Genomic DNA, 25301 nt, shown 5'->3' on the forward strand with positions numbered 1-25301 from the left:
ATGCTCTAACTTGACGACAACAGTACACGCTGTAGACAGAATAGAACAGATAAAGGTAGATAATGGTTCGCCCACCACACTGTTTCTATTCCTGCAGACACCCTACACCTGCATCCTATGTGATGGGAGGCAGTTCTAGGTAAGCTATCTGTGCAAACTATCGCCAAGGCCACTTTGTCCATGTGCAACATTCAGGCAGAAGCTTGATCTCATTTGCATGGAGCTAGGGCCCCATGTAAACATGGGCACAATCGTTTTATGTTGCTTAGACTCTAGCTCTAAATCCACGCTATATGTTTTACAGAAGGGACTCCTCAAACCGCTTCTGTCTCTGCTGTAATACCATATTGGCCTCAGAGTGCAAAAACAGATGCAGTTGCCTATTGAAGTGTTGGAACAATTTTATTTCGAATTCTATTTTGGACCGTTTACCCACAAAAAATCTATAGTTGGGATGATATCACTGTATCTCCCTGTGTATCAAATTGTTAATGTGTGTAATGTAAATATGTTCAAAACAAAAAAAAACTACAGTGTGCTGCCCAGTATTGCCCACAATACATGTTGACATCCACTGTTGCCCAGCACATCCGGGATTTGTTATCCTGTCTCGTACCACGTACAATAATACCTCATGTCTGAGATGTATCTCCTTCAATGAAATTCATCACTTGTAAGCTTTCCTCTGCATCCTAGAACTAGGTCTGTTCTGTATCAAACATTAGACAAAATAATAAAAACGGACATTGTCATTTTTCCGTACGTGGATGCTTACTTTCAAATAAAGTTACGAGAGATTCATAGTCTGTTTTCAGATTCATGACTCCATTTTCCCCTTTATCTTTTTGAAGTGCTTGTAAGTTGTTACTTGTACTTTAGCATTTTCAGTTATGTTCTGATTCTTTTTATGTGATTCATAAAATTAGGATGAAAACAAAGTTAATCGGAAAACGGCACCATCCTGCCAAATCTAAAGCTGGCCACCTGGGTAGCAGCTTTTTTTCAATGAAAAATCTCTAGCTTCCGTTAACGGTCAGTCTACATTTCCGTCGTGGCATGTCCTACTGGTTCGCATTATTTTCATTCTCTGAAGGCAGATCTCTAAAGTGTAGTCTGCCCTCGAATATTTTAAAAGGAATGGTCATAACATGCTGGGCATTTTCTCACAGTGCATGTAAACAACTTTTGCTATTTTCCTGACCAGAACTTCCATGGTGTATTTGTTGGTCCAAAGCAGGAAAAAGAAAATTCTGGTGGCCATTGGGTAGGAAACACACTATCGCTCGCTCTCGAGCTCTCCCACTCTCGCGCTCTCGCTCCTTTCAGCTTTATATTCCTCTGCTGCCTTGCACTTTAGAGTAGAGATACCTTCCAGATGTAGGTGATCCTTCTCTTGCTTGTGTTTTTCTCTTCCTTTCACACGTAAATCACTAATCGCTTTTAGTTTATGCCATGGTGCTCTTTGCGGACATGTCTGCCTTTTTATGGTCTGTCTTGACTGTGCGGCTGTCTCCACACAATTACGTGAACATTACTAGAGATGAGCTTTGACTCCTTCCCACATGTTGGGAGCCAAGAGTATGTTTTGATTGGGCATTACTTGTGTGCTTCCACCAAAGAGCATGTCCTCCATGCATTGTAATCATTTAATTTTTCCAGCTGCCTATGTTTGAACTTTCAGGGGCGCACATATGACATTGGAATGCTTTTAAATTATCTAGATAGCTAGATAATTTGTTGTTTATTTCTTTGGCCACAGCAGAGATGGCAGGAGTGCTGTCATTAACCCACATGGATTGTTAGGTCTGAGTTGACAGTGCACCTGTCATCTAACCTTTTAACCTACACCAATTTTTTTTCTACAGTTCACTGCTTCCACACACACACACTTATCCCCATGCTATTTGCTTATTATGCTTCACATGACCATATAAAATTACTCTAAAGCCAGACCTTTTGGCATAGAAAATGCTTGTGTTTAGAAACTGCTGTTCTCCGTGGCAAATGCAGTATATTTCCCTTTGGTCCTCATTTAATGACCTTCCTTCCCCTTTCTTTGATCTTTGCTTTCTAGTTTATATCCTTGTGCTTATTTGGTCTTTGTGAATTAAAGCCTATTCAGGTTTAGGTCATCTAGCTCTTTCAGGATTTAATAATGCCAGCAGTAGGAAATTGATCAACAACATGGAAGATCCATTACGGACCCTTAAAAGAAAATGGAATGATGGCTTAGAGCTTGATGACGAGGACTGGCAGGAAGCGATCTCTTCCCCACGAGTAGTTGCAATCCAGGCCAGGCTGAGATAAAAGCAGCTTAAAATATTGCATAGGACCTATGTAACATGACCCTGCCTGGTTTTTATGGGACAGACAGAAAGCTGGGAGTGCAGAAGGGGGTGTGGGGAACAGGGAACATTCATCCATATACTGTGAAACTGTCAACAGATACAACTATATTGGAGGTACATCCAGTGCGGGCGGTATTGGGGGTTGATATGCAGCCAGAGGCTCTGAGATGCATACTGAATGTCTGGGAGGCCACAGATCTCAATGCATACACCACGCAATGGGCAACGTTGACGTATATGATAGCAAAACGAAACATCGCACAGCAGTGGGGCACTAGTCAGCCTCCTCAATTGAGGAAGTGGAAGCAGGACCTAGACTGGTGCATATACAGGGAAAAATCAGTCTTCATAGCTAGAGGATGTTCTGGGAAATAGAATAAGGTATGGGGCGCTTGGAACCGTTACAGAGGTGATGTTTGTTTCCCACCTGGTCGGCAGATTGACACTGAGACTCTTGAAACCCCTTGATCTGCTCAAAATGATAAATGTAATGTATTTTGTAATGTATGCAATGTCACTGAGGAACGATGAAGTCGCCTACTTGTAATCAACTGATGTGTTTTGGTCGAACTGTTTAATAAAAAGAAATATAAAAAGCAGACAGTTGGGATCTTCTTGCTTTAGCTGTGTTTTTAAATATACCTTTCTTCCTCTGAGTTTTAGGGCATTCGCCCCACCTCATCTTTAGCTCCCTTTTTTTAGTTTTATCTGTTCCAGAGATGTCTGCTTTCGTAATCAATCTTTCTTACATTCATTTGTTCCCTGTCCACTTGTTTCTCACTAAGGTATGTCTTCTTTTAGACTTAGATCCCACCCCCTTACTTGGCCTTTGGGATACACCTTTCGTGGAGAAGTGTGGCTCACTGGTTAGAGCAGGCAGACCCTGAAGCAGAGGTCAGATCCGGGACCAGGGTTCAATTCCCGACGCGGCAGGGTCTTGAGCTCAAATGTCCATGGACTCGATAATTCTCGCTTCGGTGCCAGACCTAATCATGGGTTCACACTCTGCAACTCTGGGCATTAAGCTTGCTTAATCTCCACAGCGGCCCCCCCGCGGCGGGATGCCTGGCTCTCACCTTGGGGATGCCCTGTTGGGGCTATCTCACAGGGAAAAGCCAGGACGGGTTCCCAAGGCAAGCGCGGAGATACCCCTTCGGGGGTCGATTCAGGCGCTATATAAGAAACATAATAATAATATAATAATTGTAGTTATTGGTTTCTGGAGTCTTTGGAGTACACCTTTAACTCCTGTTTTCTCTTCTTTTTATTAAGTACATTGCTTTTACTCAGTGGCAGCTCCTGCACTAAGGCGGAGGAGCATTGCCCCACTGCACAAAAAGGAAAAATAAAATAACCACGGACTGTCATTGCATTTTATTTTTCCTATAGCATGCATTCAGTGGCCTGTGTGGGGCGGGGCTGGCCAGAGCAGGCGAATAGTGGTGTGCACTCCCAAAGTGCGCATGAACTGTTTGGCCAGCCCTCTTGAGCCAACTAAACAGTTCATGTGCACTTTGCATGTTCCTACCAGGCTGCATCACACAGCGTGGTCAGTAACATGTACAGACTCCCTGTTCCAGTGTCCACAGCGCTCAGACCAATCCCAATGCTGTATTGCAGCTTTGTGATTGGCTCAGCCTGTGTTCCTGGTGCTTCTTGCTGCTTGTTAATTAGCTGCTCACCACCTCCGTCCGGTAGCAGCCGCTACTGCTTTTACTTTTGGATCCTCTACTCTACCTGATATTGAATATACATCTTTCTCTCAATTTGAATTGCTCTGACTCTTGATGGCCTTTATATGCCTGAGTTTTAGTATTCGGTTTACGGATTTCCTTAGCATTTAGTAAACAATGTCCTTTCTATTTTGTGTCCTCCATTCACTCTTACCATAACAATATGTCTTACATTCAGGATTTGTTTGTCTTTTATTTGTAGGCCCTTACTCTTTCTTTTGATTTTAGACAACAAATTTTACTCAGTTTTACACGGTGCTGCTCTCCCTGATCTTTGGGAGAAGATCTTTTCATTGTTTAGGATTTTCTAAGTCGTCCTTCAGTGTTAAATCCTTCAACCTCAACTAGTCTTTGGGGTACATTTTCCTTCCATTCGGAATCCTCCCAGTATGTCATAGTTCAAGAATATGTCAATTTGGTTTTAGGTCTCCCAGGTCTACCTAGTCACTTGTGTACAACTTTCTTTTAGTTGTAGCTTCTCAAATTTTCAGGGTTGTGCCTTTACAATTTCATGTTCCTTTGCTCTAGATACTTTGAGAGCCATATATCATTCCCTCTATTTCTATGTTTTTATTATAGCCCTGAGCCCCCTTTTCCTTACACAAGAACACATTGAGACAGCCACAGCAAATGTCTCCTGACGTTCAGTTTCTGAGCTTGCATGGTTATTTTATGAAAGTGCTTTGAATAAGTTCTCTTAAATCTGCTTTTAAAACAGAAACACTTTTTCTGGTTAAAAGCTTTCTTTTCAGATGGTTGATTTTATTGCAGTAAACAGAAACCTACTTGCAGTTTTGTTCATTACAAGGGATATGTGTTTATGGAAACAAGATTCATTTCCATCTTTCTATGTTATTTCAGCTCCTGATGAGTCAGGCCATGGAGGCCTGGGGAATCCACTTCGACCAATCCGACTTACTCTGTAAGGATGGCTGTGGATATTACGGCAACCCGGCATGGCATGGCTACTGCTCCAAGTGCTGGCGTGAGCGAAGTCGTAAGCAGCAACAGCAACATGACCTTCAAGACCGCCATCAAAAGACTGGGTAATGTAGCAGTGCCATGAATAAAAGATGGGGTGATATAGCAGTACTTTTGCTTACTGCAATAGTATACTCATTTTCCATGAGTACACATAAAATTGACCAGATATTCAGTCGTTTAAAAGGATTTGTGCAAAACGACACAGTCCTGAAAGCAAAACGGCAATACACAATCAAACTAATGATCCAGCTTCAAATTTACGAGAGATATAAGGAAGCACAAGCCCACCCTTCACCCCTCCCATGCCTCCTCTGTGGCTTGAATTCTCCTTCTTTGCTTCATTTAAACAATCAGCGGTTTGAAGTGGTCCAAGGGTAGCATGAACACTGTACACCATCCTACTTGACTTGATATGAGATGGATAGAGACTGACAGACCCACATAAAGGCACTGGCATGCTTACAGACTGGGCCGGACTGGCGTATAGAACAGTATGCCAGAAGGGCTGGTCTGACTTGTCTGCAGGCTGGTTTTTGGCTGTTTGTGGGCCTGGGTTTGGGTGTTTGTGGGCCTGGGAATGGCTGTGTGTGGGCCTGGGAATGGCTGTGTGTGGGCCTGGGAATGGCTGTGTGTGGGCCTGGGTATGGCTGTGTGTGGGCCTGGGTATGGCTGTGTGTGGGCCTGGGTATGGCTGTGTGTGGGCCTGGGTATGGCTGTGTGTGGGCCTGGGTATGGCTGTGTGTGGGCCTGGGTATGGCTGTGTGTGGGCCTGGGTATGGCTGTGTGTGGGCCTGGGTATGGCTGTGTGTGAGCCTCTGTATGGCTGTTTGTGGGCCTGGATATAGTCCAGGAGCTACCTGTGTGAAGGAGGTTTGGGTTGTATTACTCTCTAGATAAATAGGGGGGTGGGGTTTGTTGTATTACACTCTAAATTAATATATTCTTGCCTTGGTAGCTGGGCCTGGAGGCTCTGATTGTATCTGCTACATGTGTCATTTTTAGGTCTCGGACCTAAAGGCTGCGCTTGCGCAGTCTGGGGTCGGAGATTTACTGACCCTTAGTAGCGCTTTGGAACCCGCCTCCCTGCCCTGTCTCTCCTCCATTGGCTGGCTTCCTAAACGGAGGCCAGCCATTGGAGGAGAGAGCCGTCCCTCCAAAGAAGCTCCGTCTTTTTCGGATTTGGGGGCGTAAGTTTTGCTGTTCTTTAGACAGTGACGTTGTCTGTCACTCAAAACAGCAAAACCACGCCCCCGATACCGAAAAAATCGGAAGCTTGCGGCCGCCATTTTGTTATACCGCAGTGAAGGTGAGCATCGAGCCTCTGCCCCCGTTTATGCAGTTTTTAGTGCTCCTGCACCCCTGTTTGAAGTCCGCTCCATCTGCCTCTGCCAGGGGCAGCGTGATGTGCTTTCGGTATCTGCAGCCAAATGTAGGCGCTGTGATGAGTGGCAGCCATTTCAGGACGACCGCCGCCAGAAGAAGTCCAGGTGAGTGCTTGTTGCCTTCTGATTGTGCCCGTTCCCGCCCCCCCCTCCCGCTGTCCGTGTCTCCTCTCCCCCCCCCCCCCCGCCGCTGTCCTGTCTCCTTTCCCACCCCCCTTCCCGCTGTCCGTGTCTCCTTTTGTTTCATCAACATCGGAGATTCTCTGCTCTACCAACTGATCAACGGTAGACTTGCCCCACTAAGCGCCCCCCCTCAACCATGGCGGTGCAACTCGCCCGGGCCGAAAGCAGTTTTCTGGAGTCCCGCTCAGCATTATCGGCTGCTCTTGGGAGTTATTCCAGTTCGGCTGAGGGTGGTGGGAATGGAGATTTTATACATGCTCCGGTACGTGTGGGGAAAGGTTCCAACTAACCTTGGGACCCACCTGGACGACGTACGGGACAAAGACAGGTGAGGACAGCGCTGCTTCCAGGCGCTGCGCACGTGTGCGCTACCTGTGTCTACGGCTCTTGATCCCACAGTGCCTGCGCTGGGTGGTGGTAAAACTGACGGACACATGCTGCCACCCAAGCACCGGGAATGGGCACGTTAAATGTGCCAGATGTGCAGGGAGCGGTGCGGAGTGGGAAATAAATAAACAGCCCTGCTCCGCGGGCGCACGCAGGGCAGCAACTTCACCTGGATCAAATTGATTTAAGGCCGACTTTACTGCTCGCACTGCACAATCCGGTTTTCCCATCTTGAGCACAAGGAAATTTAATTTTCCTTCTGCGGGGAGAGGCTATTACATTGATTACCCAGGCAGGCAGGCGTTTGACTGCACACTCTCCCAGATGCCTTTGTGGGGGGGGATGTGGGGGATTGTTTAGTGCGCAGGTTTAACGATATCCCTCAAGGCTCATATGCTGCATTTACTCTCGGTGTGCCTGAAAGGTGACAGATTGGGAACACTGGAATCTGAAGACTTGTGCAACAACATAAGCTCTCTGACTGCGCACTTCAAATCGGCACAGGCAAGTGAGCAGGGTCATGCTCCTACAATTATAGGCCTCTTAGTAAGGCTGTTGCTAAACGATGACATGTTTTGTGCCGTAGAGGTGCACCTCTCGGGAGGCATGCAGGGACATGCAGTGAAAATTATTGCTCAGCAAACTGGGCTGGTATTGTCATAACAGCATTTGAGCCTTTATCATAGCTTCAGAGTGAAAGGCATATATTAAGCATTTAGATGAAAATCATCTTCTGGATGAATAAGAAACTAAAAGTGCTGCATTTAAGTGGCTTCTGCGTGCGTGAGCTCCTCGCCCCCCTCCCCCCCTCGTTGCTTGTGTGCGTGAGCTCCTCAACCCCTCCCCCCTCGTTGCTTGTGTGTGCATAAGCTCCTCCCCCCCTCCCCCCTCGTTGCTTTTGTGCATGAGCTCCTCACCCCCCTCCCCTCTTCGTTGCTTGTGTGCGTGAGCTCCTCACCTCCCCCCCCACTTGTTGCTTGTGTGCGCGAGCTCCTCACCGCCCCCCCCCCCTCGTGGCTTCTGCGTGCGTGAGCTCCTCAACCCCCTCTCCCCCCTCGTTGCTTGTGTGTGTGAGCTCCTCACCCCCTCCCCCCTCGTTGCTTGTGTGCGTAAGCTCCTCACCGCCCTCACCCCTTGTGGCTTCTGCGTGTGTGAGCTCCTCCACCCCCCCCTTGTTGCTTGTGTGCCTGAGCTCCTCACCCCCCTCGTTGCATGTGTGTGAGCTCCTCACCCCCCCCTCGCTGCCTTTTTCTTTTGATAAGGTGGTGTAATGATAGTTAGTGCTTGTGCTGCGTTACGACCCCTGGCTGTGCTTGCTCCCCTGCCCCCTGGCTGTGCTTGCTCCCCTGCCCCCTGGCTGTGCTTGCTCCCCTGCCCCCTGGCTGTGCTTGCTCCCCTGCCCCCTGGCTGTGCTTGCTCCCCTGCCCCCTGGCTGTGCTTGCTCCCCTGTCCCCTGCCTGTGCTTGCTTCCCTGCCCCCTCGCTGTGCTTCCTCTCCTGTGTGTGTGGGGCTCTGGGTGTGTGTGGGGCTCTGGGTGTGTGTGGGGCTCTGGGTGTGGGTGGCTCTGTCTGTGATGGTAGCTCTGTGTAGGGGGCTCTATGTGAATGGCTCTGTGTGGGTGGCTCTGTATATGTGTGTGTGTGTGTGGGTGGCTTTGTGTGTGTGGCTCTGAAATGAAGGAAAATTTATATAGCGCAGACTAAGCCCCAAAGGGCATCAAGGCGCCTAGCTCAATATTGATAGATTATCTGTCCCAGGAGCTGATTACTGGTAGGCTTTCTTAAAATACCATGTTTTCAGGGCCTTTTTGAAGAGGGAAAGTGAAGATAGAGACTTAAGTTCCAGAGGGAGTGCATTCCAGAGACGGGGGGCGACTGTAGAAAAAGCTCTACCTCCCCATCTGGTCTTCTTGGTCCTAGGGATAGCCAGAAGATTTTGTTGCTGTGAGCGCAGACATCTGCTGGGGACATAGCTGGATAGAAGTGCACCCAGCCCAACTGATGTTTCAGTTTTAAGAGCGCTGTGTACCAGACAAATGATTTTGAAAGAAATACGATGCTCTATAGGAAGCCAGTGTAGATTCTTTCTGGCTAGTATTGCCGAGGAGGATCGGGGAGTGTCCAGGACGAATCTTGCAGCCGCATTTTGAACAGTTTGCAGTCGTATTAGTCCTTTGTTAATCCCTGCATACAGTGAGTTGCAGTAGTCCAATCTTGAACCAACAAGTGCAACCACTGTCTGTTTCCTGGCTTGCGGGGAGAGATAATGTACTATTCGACGGAGAATTTTAAGAATTCCCCAGCAAGTAGCCACTGTTCTATTAACCTGAAGGGTCATTGCCAGCGAGGTGTCGAACATAACCCCAAGGTTCCTAGCTGAATGAGAGGTGACCGGGCGGGTTCCCAAGGATTGCGGCCACCACTCACTTGACCATACATCCTGATCCTTTCCGAAGATCAGCACCTCAGTTTTATCGCCGTTCAGCTTCAGGGAGTTGACTATCATCCAGTCAGAGACTGTTTGCATGCAACTCCTGAAGCTGGAGGCGGAGGTACTGACCGGTTGGGCTAGTGACACCATAATCTGAGTGTCATCTGCGTATGACGTTACTTCCATTCCCTGAGCTTTTACCAATCTCGCAAGGGGGGCCACATAAATGTTAAATAGGGTCGGGCTTAAAGCCGACCATTGTGGTACCCCACATTGCAGAGATGTAGCAGGGGAGAGGTATTCTCCTAGTTTAATCCTCTGTTCTCTAAGGTCTAAAAAAGAGGACAGAAGGTCCAGGGCTGACCCCTCCACTCCCATCTCCCTCAGACGAGATGTTAAAATTGAGGGAGATAGGGTGTCAAATGCTGCGGTCAGGTCGAGTAAGACCAGCAGTGTTGTCTGACCCTGATCTACCTTCATTCTGATGTTATCAGTAACCATAGTGAGAGCAGATTCTGTACTATGGAGTTTCCTGAACCCATGCTGGGTATGATCTAAAAACCCAGAGGAGTCCAGGAACGCAGACAGATGCATATTCAGATGGGACTCAAGCATTTTAGCGGGGGCAGGAAGTAAGGATATGGGCCTGAAGTTTTTCAGGATTGTGGGGTCAAGTGAAGGTTTTTTGAGTAATGGCCTAACAATGGCTTTCTTCCAGACTGACAGGGATATCCCATGTAACAGGGCACTATTCATTACTTCCAGCAGTGGGGGAAGAAGTGTGTTCCTACATTCCTTCAGCACATTAAGAGGACATGGATCCAAAGGAGAGCAGGATTTAGTCCTATTCAGCAATAAGTTGAGATTATCGAGTGTGAGTGATGGGAAATTGGAGAGGGTCTTGGAGGGGTCTCTGTTCCAGGCCTCTAGAATTGGTAATGCCTGGATAGCATTGGTCTCAAGGGACTTTTTCTGCGCTTCTAAGTTAATAGCTATCTCATCGATTTTGTTGTAGAAAAAAGATGAGATCTTATCACAAAGCTCCTGGGATCCCTTTACAGGGTCTGGAACCTGTAGTGTACAAAGGGAGTCCACTATCTTGAACAACTCCTTCGGTGAGGAAAGATAGGTAGTGAGTTTAGAGAAATGTTCTTGCTTGGTTTTAATGACTGCAGCTTTATATTCACCCAGCAATTGCTTATGGGCCTCTCTATCAATGGAGTCCCATGATTTCCTCCATTTTCTCTCCTGTCTCCTGCAGCCTTGTCTCAATAGCCTAAGAGGTTCAGTGAACCAGGGAGCCGAAGGCCTACATCTCGCTGAGTAGCGTCGAATGACAGGGGCTAGTGAATCTACTGCCGCAGAGATGGAATTGGCGAGATTTTGTGCTGCCTTCTCAGAGTCTGGTGGCAAATAGACAGAGCCAATGATGGGGGACAGTGAATCATTTGTGATGTTTTTATAATTCTGTGTGGGTGTAAATGCAATAGGTCATGCATTTGCGAGAGATTAAGCTATTGGCATTGTAAATGACAATGCCATTTATTTATGATTTAAAAAAAAAAATGTCATGAGCAATGCAAATAGCTCTACCTTTAATGATGCCGAGACCATTGCATTGTAAATGCTTGTTCTTGTTGTGAGTCAAGCATGAAAGACAAACAGTGACCTCTGTAAACGGGAGAGAGCAAATCACTTCCAAGACAAGAAAGGGAAAGATGCCGATGTGACTTCGTAGGAGGAGATTGTGCCATGCTGTGTTCTGCAGGGTGCTCCGTGAGCGTACGAGCCGTGAGCCACTGAGAACCCCTGAGAGCCGCAGCTTCGCCGAAAAGTTTCCTGAGACTGTCCACTGCAACCGAGACGGTTTGACTGTTCCCGTTTTCTGGTTGACGGTCTGCGAGAGTGCAGACTCACAGCTGAGGTAGCCGGTCCTGGAGGGGGGAGAACACGTGTGCGGCGAGCAGCGGGCGGCCAGTGGAGTGAAGTGAAGTAAGGCTTCTAATTTACTGCGCTGATACAGAGCCACAGAAATGTACAGACAGGGTGCAGAGAGCTTGATAAGGACAAGTCAGGGACTTGGTTGTGGGGAGCGGTGTGAACAATGAAGTCAAACGGAGGGCAAAACAGAAGCTGAGTGGTGAGGTGGCGTGGGGGAGACGGGCTCTGCAGGCAGAGGGCTTAGGAGCAATTGATAAGGTCTTGTGGTTCTCCCTCCCTCCTTGCAGCTTGGCTTCACTCTGCCCTGCATTAAGTCATCAAGCCACTAAGCATATACCAAACCTCCAACCCCCCAAAACCTCCAAACTACAAAAACCATTAAGATCCTTTCAAGATTAGATTCTGGCTGGGATCCTGTCTGTTCCCTGTCTAATCCCCCTCCCCCGCCACAACTTTGCTAAGATTCTGCATTTTGTAAAAACTCTGTTAAAACTAAAACCATAATTGCAAACCGTCTTCAGAGAAAAGACCTGTTGACCCAGTTGGACCTGTTGGAAGTTTATTGGAGATAGAAGGTGCTTGAGGTGCCAGAGATAGAAGGTGCTGTGGTGCCTGCAGTACCTGTAGAGTTTACTGGGGTCAAGCACGGCTGCCTTCCAGAGCCTCTAGATCAGAGGTCTTCAAACTTGTTGATGTTGTGACCCCTCTGTCAAAACATTTGAAGCATAGGGACACCCTCCTGACAAAAAGTTCTAGAACTTGGTCCTCCTCATCATTGCCAACTATCGACAACCATAAACGCTCACAATTCCCACAGCAAATCATTTTTACATTGGGGAAATAAATTAAAGTGTTTAGCAAACCAAAGGTCATTGAGCGTGGGGGTGTTGTCCATGGTGTGGTTAAAACAAAGAACCTCATCTATGAGGCATTGACATACGGCAGCACCGCAAGTCTTCTTGTGGCTCTGCCCTACCCCAATGTGAAAGGGCAGGAATGCAACTTATTTATGAAATTTAGTGCATTCCTGTCCTTTCCCCCTGCGTTGGCGCACAAATTGCTGCTTAACGCCAACATAAGCAGGATGGTTTTCTGCAGGAAGGGGCGACTTGCTGCAAAAAAATAAATCCTGAGAGGGGGTCTCCTCTTTGTATGTGTGCTGCAGCACCCATAGAAAGAGGAACACTCATAGAAAGAGGAAAAACAAGGAGAAATGAAAACATTTCACCTCGTAACGCCTCTGTGAGGAGGCATAAGGTTTTGGCTCTGCCCCAGGTTTACATGGTTTTACAAATCTGGGTCAACGTAAAAAACCCTGGGTGTTGTGTGGGAACACACACTGCATTGCCTATGGAACGCCTACTTGACATAGTGTAAGGCAACGCAGCGACTTGCTCTGCTTTGTCTTACTCCATATCTATGATGACATGCAAAGCCATTGAGGGTGACTTCACGTCACCTCATAGATATGATTGAGACGCCTCTAACGCCAAAGCTTTAAAAAAAATTAAGCTCCGGCAGCGCCAGCCTCTCATAAATCAGCCTCAAAATATTTTGTAACTTTTTTTAGGTCTTTCACCATCAGGTAGCAACATATAAAATAATGGGTAGCTAAAATGAAAAATAAATGTATTCCATGGGAAATGCACTGTAGTACATTATTAAACCTCTATTATTTAATGCACTGCAGAGGTCTGTGTGTAACTAGATAGACACAGAATTGAATTTGGTTGATGCAGTGGAGGATAGTGACTTGTGTATTTTTAGTGCTATGAGGTCACAGCCTGTGACGGAAAGCACAGTGAATGTGTAAGTTGTTATTTTATACTTGCATTACACACATTATAATATAACTGCTACACGCTGTGCAAATAGTTTTAGGATAAAATAGAGCTTCCAAAATGTGGATTTGAGTAATATAAGACCGTAATTAAATAATGCTTTTGCTTAACACCTCCCATGGGGTACTAAGAACTGTGTAAATACAGTTATGGTTAAAGGTATGCACTTCACAGCCCAGTTATTAGCTCTTTGCACCACCATGCAAAAAAAACACATCTTTGCCATCACAATGCTTGGAGTGATTCAAGCAATGAATCCCAGAACCACTCCCAAGCACCCTTCACATTTGCATGTCAATCAGACAAGTAGGCACCCTGGCATGAAGACTTACCTGAAGGATTGTTTTACCAGGCCTCTTCCTTTTACAGCACGAGGCTCGATTTAGCTTCAGCTAAAGCATTTTAACGATGGGAATGAAGGGTCTGGGTGGTTGTCTTTGTTCAAAAGGAAAAGCACATTTTCTATTCCAGGCAGAAGTTAGGTCTGGAAATGCGCGACCCACTTTCCAGGAATCCAGGCCCCACCTGGGGGTCGTGCCCCAAAGATTGAAGACTGCTGCTCTAGATCCTTGCAGAGGCGGTCGATAATACATCCTCATGAGCATTTAATGCCCCGCTTGCATGCACTCTTCGTTACTTCTGCTTCAGTTCCTCTGCTATGGACACAGTCTTGCTCTTGTTTTTACTCTGCTGATATATTGCCCATAGCCTATGATTGCCAGCACTAATTCTCTATAGCTGTCTGAACTCACGAAACTGCGAGCGTAGCCGTACGTTGTAGTGTGGCAACTTGGTGCTCAGCGTTGCATGAGCGACGCACTGGCTCATTGGAGCTATACCTCTCTGGCTGGCTGTGCTGGCTGGTCTGGCTAAGGGTTCCCCAAAATAAGAACTAAGATATGAACACAAAGAAACTGCGCTCTGGAAGATTGGTGTATTCAAGAGCTTGCAAAAGAACTAGAAATGATCCTCTAAGGAGTAACTCACTGCAAATAAACATCCTGAAAAGTTTGATTACCATTCCTTCCTTCTTCCCAAAAAAAGTAATGATCCTAAATTTAGTAGGTATGTTGGAGTCTACTCCGAACGATCATGAAGAGGCTAAAGTAGTCACCGGAAAATCACTGCCAGTAGTACCCTCTAATTTATCTCCCAAAACAGGGAGAACTTAGTCTAGAACCCCCAATACTCTGATTCTAGGGTGGATGATTCTTTGCTGGCAAACTTAACGATCCACTCCCTTGTAAATGGAGTCTCCGAACTTGAAGGAGTATCTCAACTTGTGCCAAAAGCGGGAGAACACATAAAGGAAGATTTTACCCTCCCTGATATTAATCTAAATCAATTTCCTAAGATGTCTCGCGCACCTCTAGAGTCGTCCAGGATACATATTCCTGCTACCTAGACTTCCTTCAAGGACTGCCCTGTATAAAATGCAATTTTCAGTAGTACATCCAGTGGAAAAAGCCTATTAGATTCACAGGGCTCTTCTACTCCTGAATTATCCCCGAATGTTCTACCTTTAATTAATAATCCAGAGCAAAAAATGTTGATGTCAGAATCCTTACTTTGTTTGGAAAGAGTGCTGTCTTCCATCTTAGCATTAAGGGAGAAATCAGTAAGTAGCTCCGACTTTATTCTGGACTCTTTATTGACCCTTACAAAGTTAATAGCCTCTGAGAAAAAATTATCGCCTAGAAAAGCCTACCTATCTCCCTCCCGAAAGTATATTCAAGTTCAATTTATTTATGATTTTGGAACTCAAAAGAGATCCACATAAAAAGAAAATAAAACATACATTTTCGAACGGTAGAGTATGGTTTACAAATACACATAATCATATAAAAACGTCAGATAATATCACTATTAATATTCATTACAGCCCAGTTGAATTTTAATACATATCTAAAAAACATTTAAAAAAGTTAAAAATCCTGTGGCAAAACATTTCATTTGGTGGGTTATAAATGGCATCTATAAACGCAGTTGCAGACAAAATGGATAATTGCAGGCAAATTGGCCTCATCCACTTACGACGATGTAATAAAAGAGCCGGACAAATAAAAAGCACATGGGTAACGTCCTGAATAGAATTATTGCACAGATTAGACTGGAGAGGAACCATACCATTTAAACAATACATTATTCAGTGGGAGAGAACGCTGCCTCAATAAAAGCCAAAAACGGCGCACTCCATGGGGGATATTCCAAGTAATATAAGATTGTACTTTGTTTATCAGACAAAAGTCAATAGCTGGATGAATGCCCCTCTTTAAAATACGGGCTTCCCTGTCCATGGAGAAACGTAATTTCCAGGAGGCCTGTTTCAAAATGGCCTTTAACTGATATGATGATAAAGTAAAAAGTACAGATTCGTCTAATTGAAGCAAGGCAACCGCAGTTCTAAATTTGTTTACAATTAAAGATTGCTCATTTAAGGTTCCTAATAATTCTTTCTGAATAAGGGATCTTAGTGTACCAGATTAACCCTTTACAAGGCTTGAAACCCATCGCACTATCCCAGCAAGACCCTCTACCCAACTACTGCGCAGACCAAATTTTAATCTAAGAGCTGCAACAGAACAGACCGAGTTAACTGAGGCTAGATTCCGCAAGATTTTACATTCTGTGATATTTAAAAACCCCCATTTTCCTAAGTCAAGGAGTTCAATACCATATAACAAGGAAGCTGGGATTTTAGCACGGAAAACCTCTAGTAGGAGTGCAAAGTGTCTTCTGCCTGTCGATCTGTAGAGGGAGATTAAGCTTTTACCTTGTGCCATTGCTTTCCGAATATTGTTTCCTATGTGAGCCTTGTCACTTGAATTTCCGCACACTGTTTTTCCTAGGAAGACATATGATTTTACCACTTCCAATTTTTGTCCACCTACAGACCAAGCGTAATTCCCATACTTCAACTTTTTCCTTCCCAGCATGCACATTACTTAACTATTGGATACATTTATCTTAAAGTGGTGAGCCTCTGCATATTCATGTAATACCTGCAGATGGCTGTTTAATCCCCTCTGTGTCAAATCTAGTATTAAAATGTCGTCGGCATATAGCAAACAATCGATTTTCCTCCCAATAATGGGGCGATACCTTCACTTAAAGGCAGGGCATAGGGGAGGCCAGATATATATAAGGAAAATAGAGGGGCCAACAAACAACCTTGTTTTAAGCCGTTTGCTGTAGGGATAACTTGGGATAGACCTCTTTCCCCTCCCATCAAGATTCTACACCAAGTGTCTGTATGGAGTGCTCGCACTAACTCCAGATGGATGACTGGCATGCCAAGGTCCGATAGTTTTCTCCACAGCAAAGGACGATCTACTTTGTCGAATGCTGTGGAGAAGTCTATGAAAGCTGCATACACTTTCCCTCCTCGGACCTTAACATATTTTTCAGTTATTACTTGCAATGCCGTTAGATTATCCATGGTTCCATGCTTTCGCCTAAATCCGGTCTGTTCAAAGGGTAAAATATCACCCAAGTCCACCCAGTCATTGATTTGCATCAGAAGGCATTTGGCGAAAACCTTACCCATGGCATCTAGAAGTGCAATTTGTCTCCCTTCTTGAATAGAGGGACTAATATACTCCCCTTCCAAGAAGGGAGAACGGTTCTGTTTGCAAAGCAGAATCTAAACACCAGGAAAAGGATTTTACTCCACATTGCACTATTTTATTTTAAAAACTATATTGGGAGCTCATCTGGGCCCATCGCCCAGGAGGAGCGCAAACCCTTGATGGCCAATTCAATATCTTTTTCAGAAGGCGGTCCGTATGGCGAGAGGTCATCATTTGCTCCACTACAGTTAATTACTGTTCCGTTACTTGCATAAAGGTTCTGGATATATCCAACCCAAATATGCTCCTCAATAGCAACTGGGAGAGGTCTTCATCTAGCTCCACAACCCTCCCCGATGAGAGACCAGAATTTTCTTATTTGACCTTTCCACGCAGCTTCCCTCAATTTAATCCATATACTATCTTCCTTCTCTTTTCTCATCTTAACCTTCACTCTAAACCTCCTTCTCTTTAGTAGTAGAATTCTACGATACCTTGCGGAGGAGAAGGTCAAATACTGTTCCCTAATTAATTAATTAATTTCAATATTTAGTAGACGTAAAGATCTGGGAATTACTTTAATAATACTTTTTTGGTTCGATTTTTTGTTTTTTTTTGCGATTGCAATCGGCGTATTCATAAAGTCAGCAAAACATGCTATTTCAAAGCCGGTCCAGTGAGGCAAGTTATCCAAGGCAGCCTCTAGAACACTTTCCAAACCCCTAATTGCCCTGATATCCCAGTAGCATCTACCCGATTTCTTACCAAGACAAACCGATTCACTGTTTATTTACCATGAATCAGTCTGAATTGGGTTTAAATTTACAGTGAGAGTTAGCACTTTATGGTCACTATGAAGTGTATTAGAGACCTTAAGATCTTTCAAAAGGAAGAAAGAAGTACTTCCCACTATCACATAGTCTAGAATGGATTCACTGTTATTTGATTTACAGGTAAAGTTCGCCGGTGTATCTGAGGGTAGCCTTCCATTTGCTAGAATGCCATCAACTTTTGTCAATTCATCAAGAAGCAGTTTCCCTCTTGCATTTGTCCTAATGTTTCGTGGGAAGAGCGCTTGTGGAATATGCAAGGATTCTTCTTTATCCTTATTTCTAAATCTATCTAAATTAAGGTTGGAAATTTTTACAGTTACGATCCCCTAGCAAAATTATATGAGGGGTGGGTTCTGCTTCAATGGCTTTCTTTATGTACGAAAAGACCTTCTTTAAAAGTGCATTGTGGCAGGCGACTGGAGGAATATACGCATTTATCAGGATCAGTGGTTTACATTTATTAACGTGGTCAAAGTTGAACAATGTAATTGCCTGAAAAAGGTTGCTAGGGTCTATGTAAGAAACATAATTCCATTTTATCCTATTAAACAGGCAAGCCACCCCGCCCCTTGCATGTCCTCTCCTGGAGGGAATTGCTCTGCCATCTAGTGAAAAATAGTACTTACCCAATAATAATTTCTCTGTACACCAAGTCTCTTGGAGGCAGATCACATTTGCATCTAATGTATGTAAAAATTGCAGCTTTTCCCTACTATTCTTTATTCCTGCAGCATTCCACGATATTATTTTTAGTTCATTGCTAAAAGAGTGGGTGCAGGGGGAGGTTATTATTGGATCTACTCGACAGGACGCCAGGTAACCAGTTCCATTGAAGCCTCTCCTCTATAGAGTTCCGTTCAGAGGAGAGAGAGAAAGGATATAGAAGGTTGACTTGTCTTCCCTTTTTTGAAATACAGATTTTTAAGTCTTCGGTTTCAATAGGACGATCTCTACTGTCTGAGTCTGCCTGAATTATTGGGGGCTTATTATCAAGGACTCTATTTCGTGGGTTCACTAAAAAAGGAATTACATCGATCCCCCCTACTTTGTAGGCCTTCTGAACATTGAAGTATAAGATTTACAATGATTTTGGAATTAAACCTTACCCTAGTTATATACCCAACTTCTGTTTTAAGGATGGAGACTAAACTTATATCACTACTTTGGATAAGTTTCAAGCTTTCGATCTCCAAAAGACATTTAAGGAGCGAAAACCTATTCAATATAAGATCCATATCAAACAGAGGCAAGAAATCTAAATGGAATGTATCCATAATTTCCCTTACACGGACATCATTTGGTATCTTCAATTCACCTTTACTTTCTTCCGTATCAGGGAACGGTATTGCCAAGGGATTGAGTGCTGAAGAAACTAGGCTAGCAGACATCTGCTGCACCGCAATTTTAACTCATGGTAACCCTTCTGTTACTATATTATAGGGAACTGGCAGGGGGTGTATGGTATTTGGGGGTGGGGGAAACATTGCAAGTCAACAAAGGCCCTTTCACCAGATCTTTGGGCTCCAGGAGCATTTGGTCTACTTCGACGTACTGGATCATATCTTGTGAAACATTATGCAATAACCCCTGGGAAGGATCCTTTCTAATAGAGGACTCTAAATGTTCTTTGAAACAAATTTTTCTTTGCCTCCTTTTTACAAATCTTCGTATAGGTTTCGTCTTTTTCCCTCTATTCTTTTTAAGTTTCCCATTTTTTTCCTTTTTTTCCAAACATGATGAATCCAGAACACCCTCTTTCTCATCATTTGACTGGGTCCTAAAAATATGAAATAGTTCCTTATCTAACCTTTTTTCTGAGTCCACCTGGATTTTTACTTCTTGAGCTAACTCATGAACACAATCAACTGCTAGAACTTTTGATGAAGATTCAAGGATCTTCTCTATCGTAACCACTGTATTCTTTTGCTCAATGGATTGGGGATTACAATCCTAGTCAATTAAAATTGAATCACAGTTAGCGTTCTCAAACGTATTCTCCACCACCTTCTCATCTTTGCTTCCAGTCCTACTTGAATAGTCAGTTATTAAAATAAGTTCCTTCCCCTGTTTACTGTTTAATAATACCTTTAGAATTTGGGTTACAGTTTCCAGCACGCAGTCTGACCCTCCAACGAATTTTTCAAGTAACATTAGAATGGAGGATAGCAAACGTTCTAAAGATGATAAAGAGCCCGAGACAAATATATCCTTCCTGGTGGTTTGACTGGGTTGAATATCAGTAATATTTAGATCTGGGCTTGTGGAGGTGTGTGACTGTTATAGAGAGTAGTTGGATTTATTAGATGGAGTACTACTGAATAATTGAAGTCCTATAGGGGCTGTTGCTATCTGGGTATTAGCTAATTCTGTAATCTTGCTAGTATCACAGGCGATATATCTCCTGCAGAGCTCTAAATCTAGATCCGGAAGAGTCAAGTCATTACTTTGAACCTCCTCAGCCAAAGAAGGACCGAGAGGTTCTTTTATGATTCCACCGGGGGTAGGAGAGGGTCTATGCACAGTCACCTCCACTGTTTTAAAAATATGTCCAGAGGATCCATGGACAGTTGGAGAGCTCTTTTGATCCCCAAGGGTTTGCGTCAAGTGGCTCCGAGGTTCCAGGGGTCCTAGGGACCCACCATCATCGACGGTATCGAATTCTGCAACCTCTGCCATATTTTCTGATTCAACTGTTTCAACATATTTGCTGCTCCCACTCACAATTACTCCTCCATCTCCATCTTCCTCTCCATTACTGTCTATAATATTTGATCCTGCTTGGGGGACTCTGTCCTTTCCCCTTTCCCATAAACTATATAGTTGACATTTTCCTTTTAACAACATACCAAAAACATCCTTGTTTCGTAGGGGATTTGATTTTGTTTTTGAACAAGTTCTTCCTACCAGTAACCGCCCAGACCTTAGCTTTTTAGCTGTCATTATATTTAGCGATTATTTAAAGTGAGGTACCGAATACTAGGGCACAAGCGTGAATACAATAAATTTAGCAGACAGACAATCAGTTAGTCATAAGGGGTGCACAAAAATAAAATACAATAAAATCAATACCACCGCCTTGTAGTATGACAGCTCACAACTGCTTTGCCCCTTGCGCCACCCCACCCTGGGCCTGGGCGATTCAGCAGCGGTTCAGGCACGAACCGCACACTGACCCCCGTCCGGCAGCTGGGACTGTGGTGGCTGAGGCAGTACAGGTGAACCGATAAATCAGCAAATAACGGTGAATGAGAGGTGGCAGGGGCGTCAGGCTATTCCCCCCCACACACCACTGCTACTACAGATGCTCCGCCCGTGGGCCCCTCTCTCTGCACTCGGCACTCCGCTATCTCAGACTAACTCCAACACAGGGGTGGGTTACATAAACATTTGTTATAACTCCTTCTCGTCGACGTTTCCCTCGATCCCTAGGACAGTACAGTACAGTTCATTTCAGTTCTTCTCCTGTTAGACCCTCCCTTGTTTGACCATAAAGCAAAGGCACCTCAGGCGAAGGCGCCACAGATGACCACAGAAGACAGAACAACGCCTTTCGCTGCAAAGTCAGGTCAAGTAGCGAAGAGAAACCGTACTTGGTTGCTGCCGCTTATCACTACCACTTGAAAAACCACTCCACAGCATCAACTCAGCAGCGACACCTGTCTCATGCACTCAGGTTGCCCCCGCTGTATTCAGTACTCAGTGGTGCTCGTGGTATCAGAGCCAGAGGCGGAGGCAGAGGCGCTAGAACAGCAGAACCAACCCTTCTCCCGCATCTCACCTCCTCTCTGCTGATAAGTTTGCTCGGGCGGCTCACGGTCGAATCGTCCGCTCCTTAGTCCCTAGTCCTCCTTAGACCTCAGACCTCAGTCCCAGACCATGGCCCCTCCGAGGGACGCCACAGCAGCGGAGGGACGCTGGAACACTGAAGCCAGAGCCGGAGCTTCTCTCTTGTGTTTCCTGTAGTTGTTTGCCGTTTGCCAACTAACATTTGACGTTTCACTGCTCTCTGCTAAACTCTGAGACACACAAGCGAAAAGCAGAAGCAAAGGTGACCTTCTAAATTAACCTCCTCCCCCCCTCCCCCCTCCTCCCCAGAGTCCTACTAAGATCCCCTGGGTCCCGCAGAACGTTTTCTGGCAGCAGTACAGGGCGGGGCTGTGGGCCGATGGCCGTGGAGCAGCGCTCTCTCTCCCCTTCCCGCCCGCCTGAAACCTCTTGCCGCTGTTACTCTCCTCTGCCACGCAAGATGCAGGATTTAGATGCCTGGGGGCTGCTACCACCGTCGCCGCACCGATGCTCCGTTCACGTGGGCTCGAGCTCCTCAAGCATCTTGCAGTTTCTTTCGGCACCTCACAGCTTTGCCTTCGCCTTCACCTGCTTCCGTAGTTAGGAAAGTATACTCCTGGGGGCGTGGTTTGGATGGCAAGGAGGCAGCAGTCCTGAGTCCGGAGCTCCCGATCCCCCAAGTCAAATAACGGCGATGCGAAAGGACAGAACGCAATAGGCAACGGAGTGAACACACGGAGAGGTGCATGAACTGAAGGAGCACCAACCGCGACCCTTTACAACCCCTGAAACGACGCTGGGAAGCCGCCAGAGACAAAAAAGATCCACCGAGGGAAACGAAAGCACAGAAGCACAAGATGGCGGCGGGCTGCTGAGAACTCCGGAGCCTCAAGTAAGAACTACCGAGCGCACCGCCCCTTAGCAGCGTACCACCTCCCAGACCCCCGGGGAACCCCCGATTCCCAGGAAGGAGCACCTAAAGCTAACGATCATCGGAGCCAGGGCGGAGGGAAGCAGAACCGGGACGGAGGCGAAGGGGCGGCCATCTTGGTGCAGTACAAGCACGAGAAGGAACGCGGCCAAGTGAAGGGGGCGCCAGGCGAGTATCTCATCCATCCGACAGTGAGCGCACCGGAACCGGGCAGGCCGATGAGCAGAGCGAGACCGAGGAGCAGAGCGAGTGCCAGGAGCAAGGCGTAGAAAAAGAAGACCCCACCTTTTGGGAACCGAGGCGGCCATATCAGTAAAGTCCGCAGTCACACCCCCAGGTCCAAGCAGGCGCCAGACAAAGAGGCAGTGCCACACTCTAACACAGGCGGGGAAGAGAGTAGTGCAGCTCCCCGAAAAAGGACCTTACAAAAGGAGGGAGGGTGTAATCGACGGTGACGGTGACCGAAGAAAACTAAACGGTGGCGGCCATCTTAGGAGGGGCAGCAGCAGCGAAACGAAGCAGAGCGGAGTGCACCAACAAGCCCACAATTAGAAACGAGGCCAAATAAGGCCAAACAGCACAGAGGTAAAACGTGCGGAAACGCTCGAGATCACGGAAGCCACAGAGCCCGTGGGCCACTCCTGAGGCGAAATAAGTGGCGGCCATCTTAGGAGGGGCAGCAGCAGCGGGTGGAGCGCCGCTCCGGTGCACAACAAGCCCACAATCAGAAGAGAGGTCAAATAAGGCCAAATCGCACGGAGGTCAAAACAGCCGCACAGAAAAGTACAGTGCGGAAGTGTGACATCTGCGCGATAGAACAGCGGGACCTCTGGTGGCAGGAACGGCAGTGTCGAAAGACCGCGCGAGAAAGGCGAGGCTGGGGAACAACGAGAATTAGGGCAGTGCACAGGAAGCACACCTACCCGCTGAATACCAAGGCGAAGGAAGGTGGGAAAGAAGCGCGGACAGGCACAGGCACAGGCAGCCACTCACCACAGGTTGTGTAGAAAGAGCACGTAGACAAACAGTCACCAGTCACAAACAGGCACCAGCAAGGGAACACTAATTCGCAGGCACCAACACAACCAGGGCTAACACCACCCCGCAGAATTGCAGAAGGCTGGCGGAGGCCAGGACCAAGACTAGAGTGGTCAAGTGGCCACCCCGCTTCAGAGACTGCAACCTAATAACGGGGCCGGCCCAAAGGAAAAAGGACGACGAAAAACAACAAAAGACACCCACAAAGCAGCAGCCAACAGAAGTCAAACCCAGAACGCACCAGGTCAGGAGAGGCTTCGACACAATGGCTGAAAAAGAAGGCAACTTAGTGACAAACGCCCAGAAGAAGAACAAAAACGATCCGACCGCGTCACCCGCGAAAGATCACGGAGACAGGGGCGAAGAAACAACTACTCTGGATACACTACTGAAGAAAATAACGGAAGGGAACGATCTTGCAAAGGAGACAAAAAAGATAGTGGACAACATACAAATGGAGCTAATAGCCATAAGAGCGGAGCAGAGCAGAGCCAACGGCAGAATAGACGAAGCGGAAAAAAGAATCAGCAGCCTGGAAGACCGGGCCAACACAACACACAATGATCTAGGTCTAGTCATAAAAAGAACATCAGCCCTACAAAGATCAATGGCCGAGCAGGATGACAGGAGCCGCAAGGGGAACATAAGACTACTAGGAATACCCGAGGAGGAGAAGGACGCCCCGGGAGCATGCGCCCGTATGCTGGAGGACATTATCCCCCAAATAACAGGTCTCACCTTTGAAAGACCACTTGAGCTGGTCAAAGCTTACCGCATCCCGGCAAAGAAGCAACAAAACAGCAACGCACCGAGACCAATCATATGCAAACCGCTGCGAGAGGACCACACGGAGGCGATATTCGCAGTTGCCAGGAAAGGCAAACCAATGACAATCAACGGGAAAAAAGTGACGATCACACAGGACCTATCGAAGCTAACGGTGGAAGTGAGGAAGGGCTTCCTAGCTCAACGAGATACCCTGCGGAAAAACAACATCACCTTCTCTTTCGCAGGCCCTTCCAAACTGAGAATCACAGACAGACACGGAAGCAAAATCTTCGAAGACCCCAACGACCTACACAGGTACCTACGAGGGCCACCTCCAGAAGAAATGGAACACCAAAGCCCGGGGGCCAAGAGAAGAGCCTCAACGGACGAGAACGAAGGAGAGGGCGTATGACAAGCTCAAGCACACAACAAGATGACCAACCTTGAACTCTAGACAACAAACCTACCTCGATAACGCACAGACTGATCAACATAGCTACCTCAATATCGCCAATGATCAACGCTGCTACCTCAAATCACCAATGTCGTTCATAGAGACTATGAAGACCGATGAAGCACATATCCTTTTGCCTTCTGTCCACAGAGACACTGCCAGACTTGGGGGGGAGGGGAGTGTGAGGAACCTTGCTGTCACACACCCGATTTTCTACAGGCGGAGGGAGGGGGGAGGGGGGGGAGGGGGGCGGCCAGAGGAGGCGGGGGGGGCAGGCGGGCATGAAGGCCAGCGTGACAACGGACAGTGGTGCAATGTATAACTACTCTTTCTCTTCTTTCTATACTGATCTCTACACCCATCCCCTTTCCCACCTCCCACCCTACTCGCTTAATCCCTGGGGGGGAAGACCCAAGTATTTGGGAGGTACAAAAGCAGACACCTCAAGACCCAGCAATGAAGACGACATAGTAGCCAGCGACAATTACAAAGTCCCATGACAGACCGACCACCGGTGAACCTCTCAGTGAACCTAAAGGTAATCTCCATGAACGTCAAAGGCCTGAACCACCCAATTAAACGCAGGAAAATACTGGAACACCTGGGGAAACTCAAGGGGGACATCTACACGCTACAGGAGACCAAACTCTCAGAGGAAGAGGCTAAACTACTGAAGGCAAGATGGATAGGAGA

The 25301-nt window shown here is 46.4% G+C and overlaps 1 protein-coding gene across 1 annotated transcript in view; it reads left to right on the forward strand.

Moving 5' to 3' along the window:
* The window catches only part of LOC147679584 (rab5 GDP/GTP exchange factor-like), a 117919-nt gene that overhangs the window by 13400 nt on the left and 79218 nt on the right, over window positions 1-25301 (forward strand). The window contains exon 2 of the mRNA XM_086943167.1: window positions 4943-5127. Within this exon, the coding sequence (XP_086799293.1) occupies window positions 4949-5127 (179 nt within the window). The 5' untranslated portion in view covers window positions 4943-4948. The remainder of the gene's footprint in view (window positions 1-4942; window positions 5128-25301) is intronic.

Source organism: Lissotriton vulgaris, chromosome 11 (assembly GCF_964263255.1).
Source record: "Lissotriton vulgaris chromosome 11, aLisVul1.2, whole genome shotgun sequence".
Taxonomy (NCBI): domain Eukaryota; kingdom Metazoa; phylum Chordata; class Amphibia; order Caudata; family Salamandridae; genus Lissotriton; species Lissotriton vulgaris.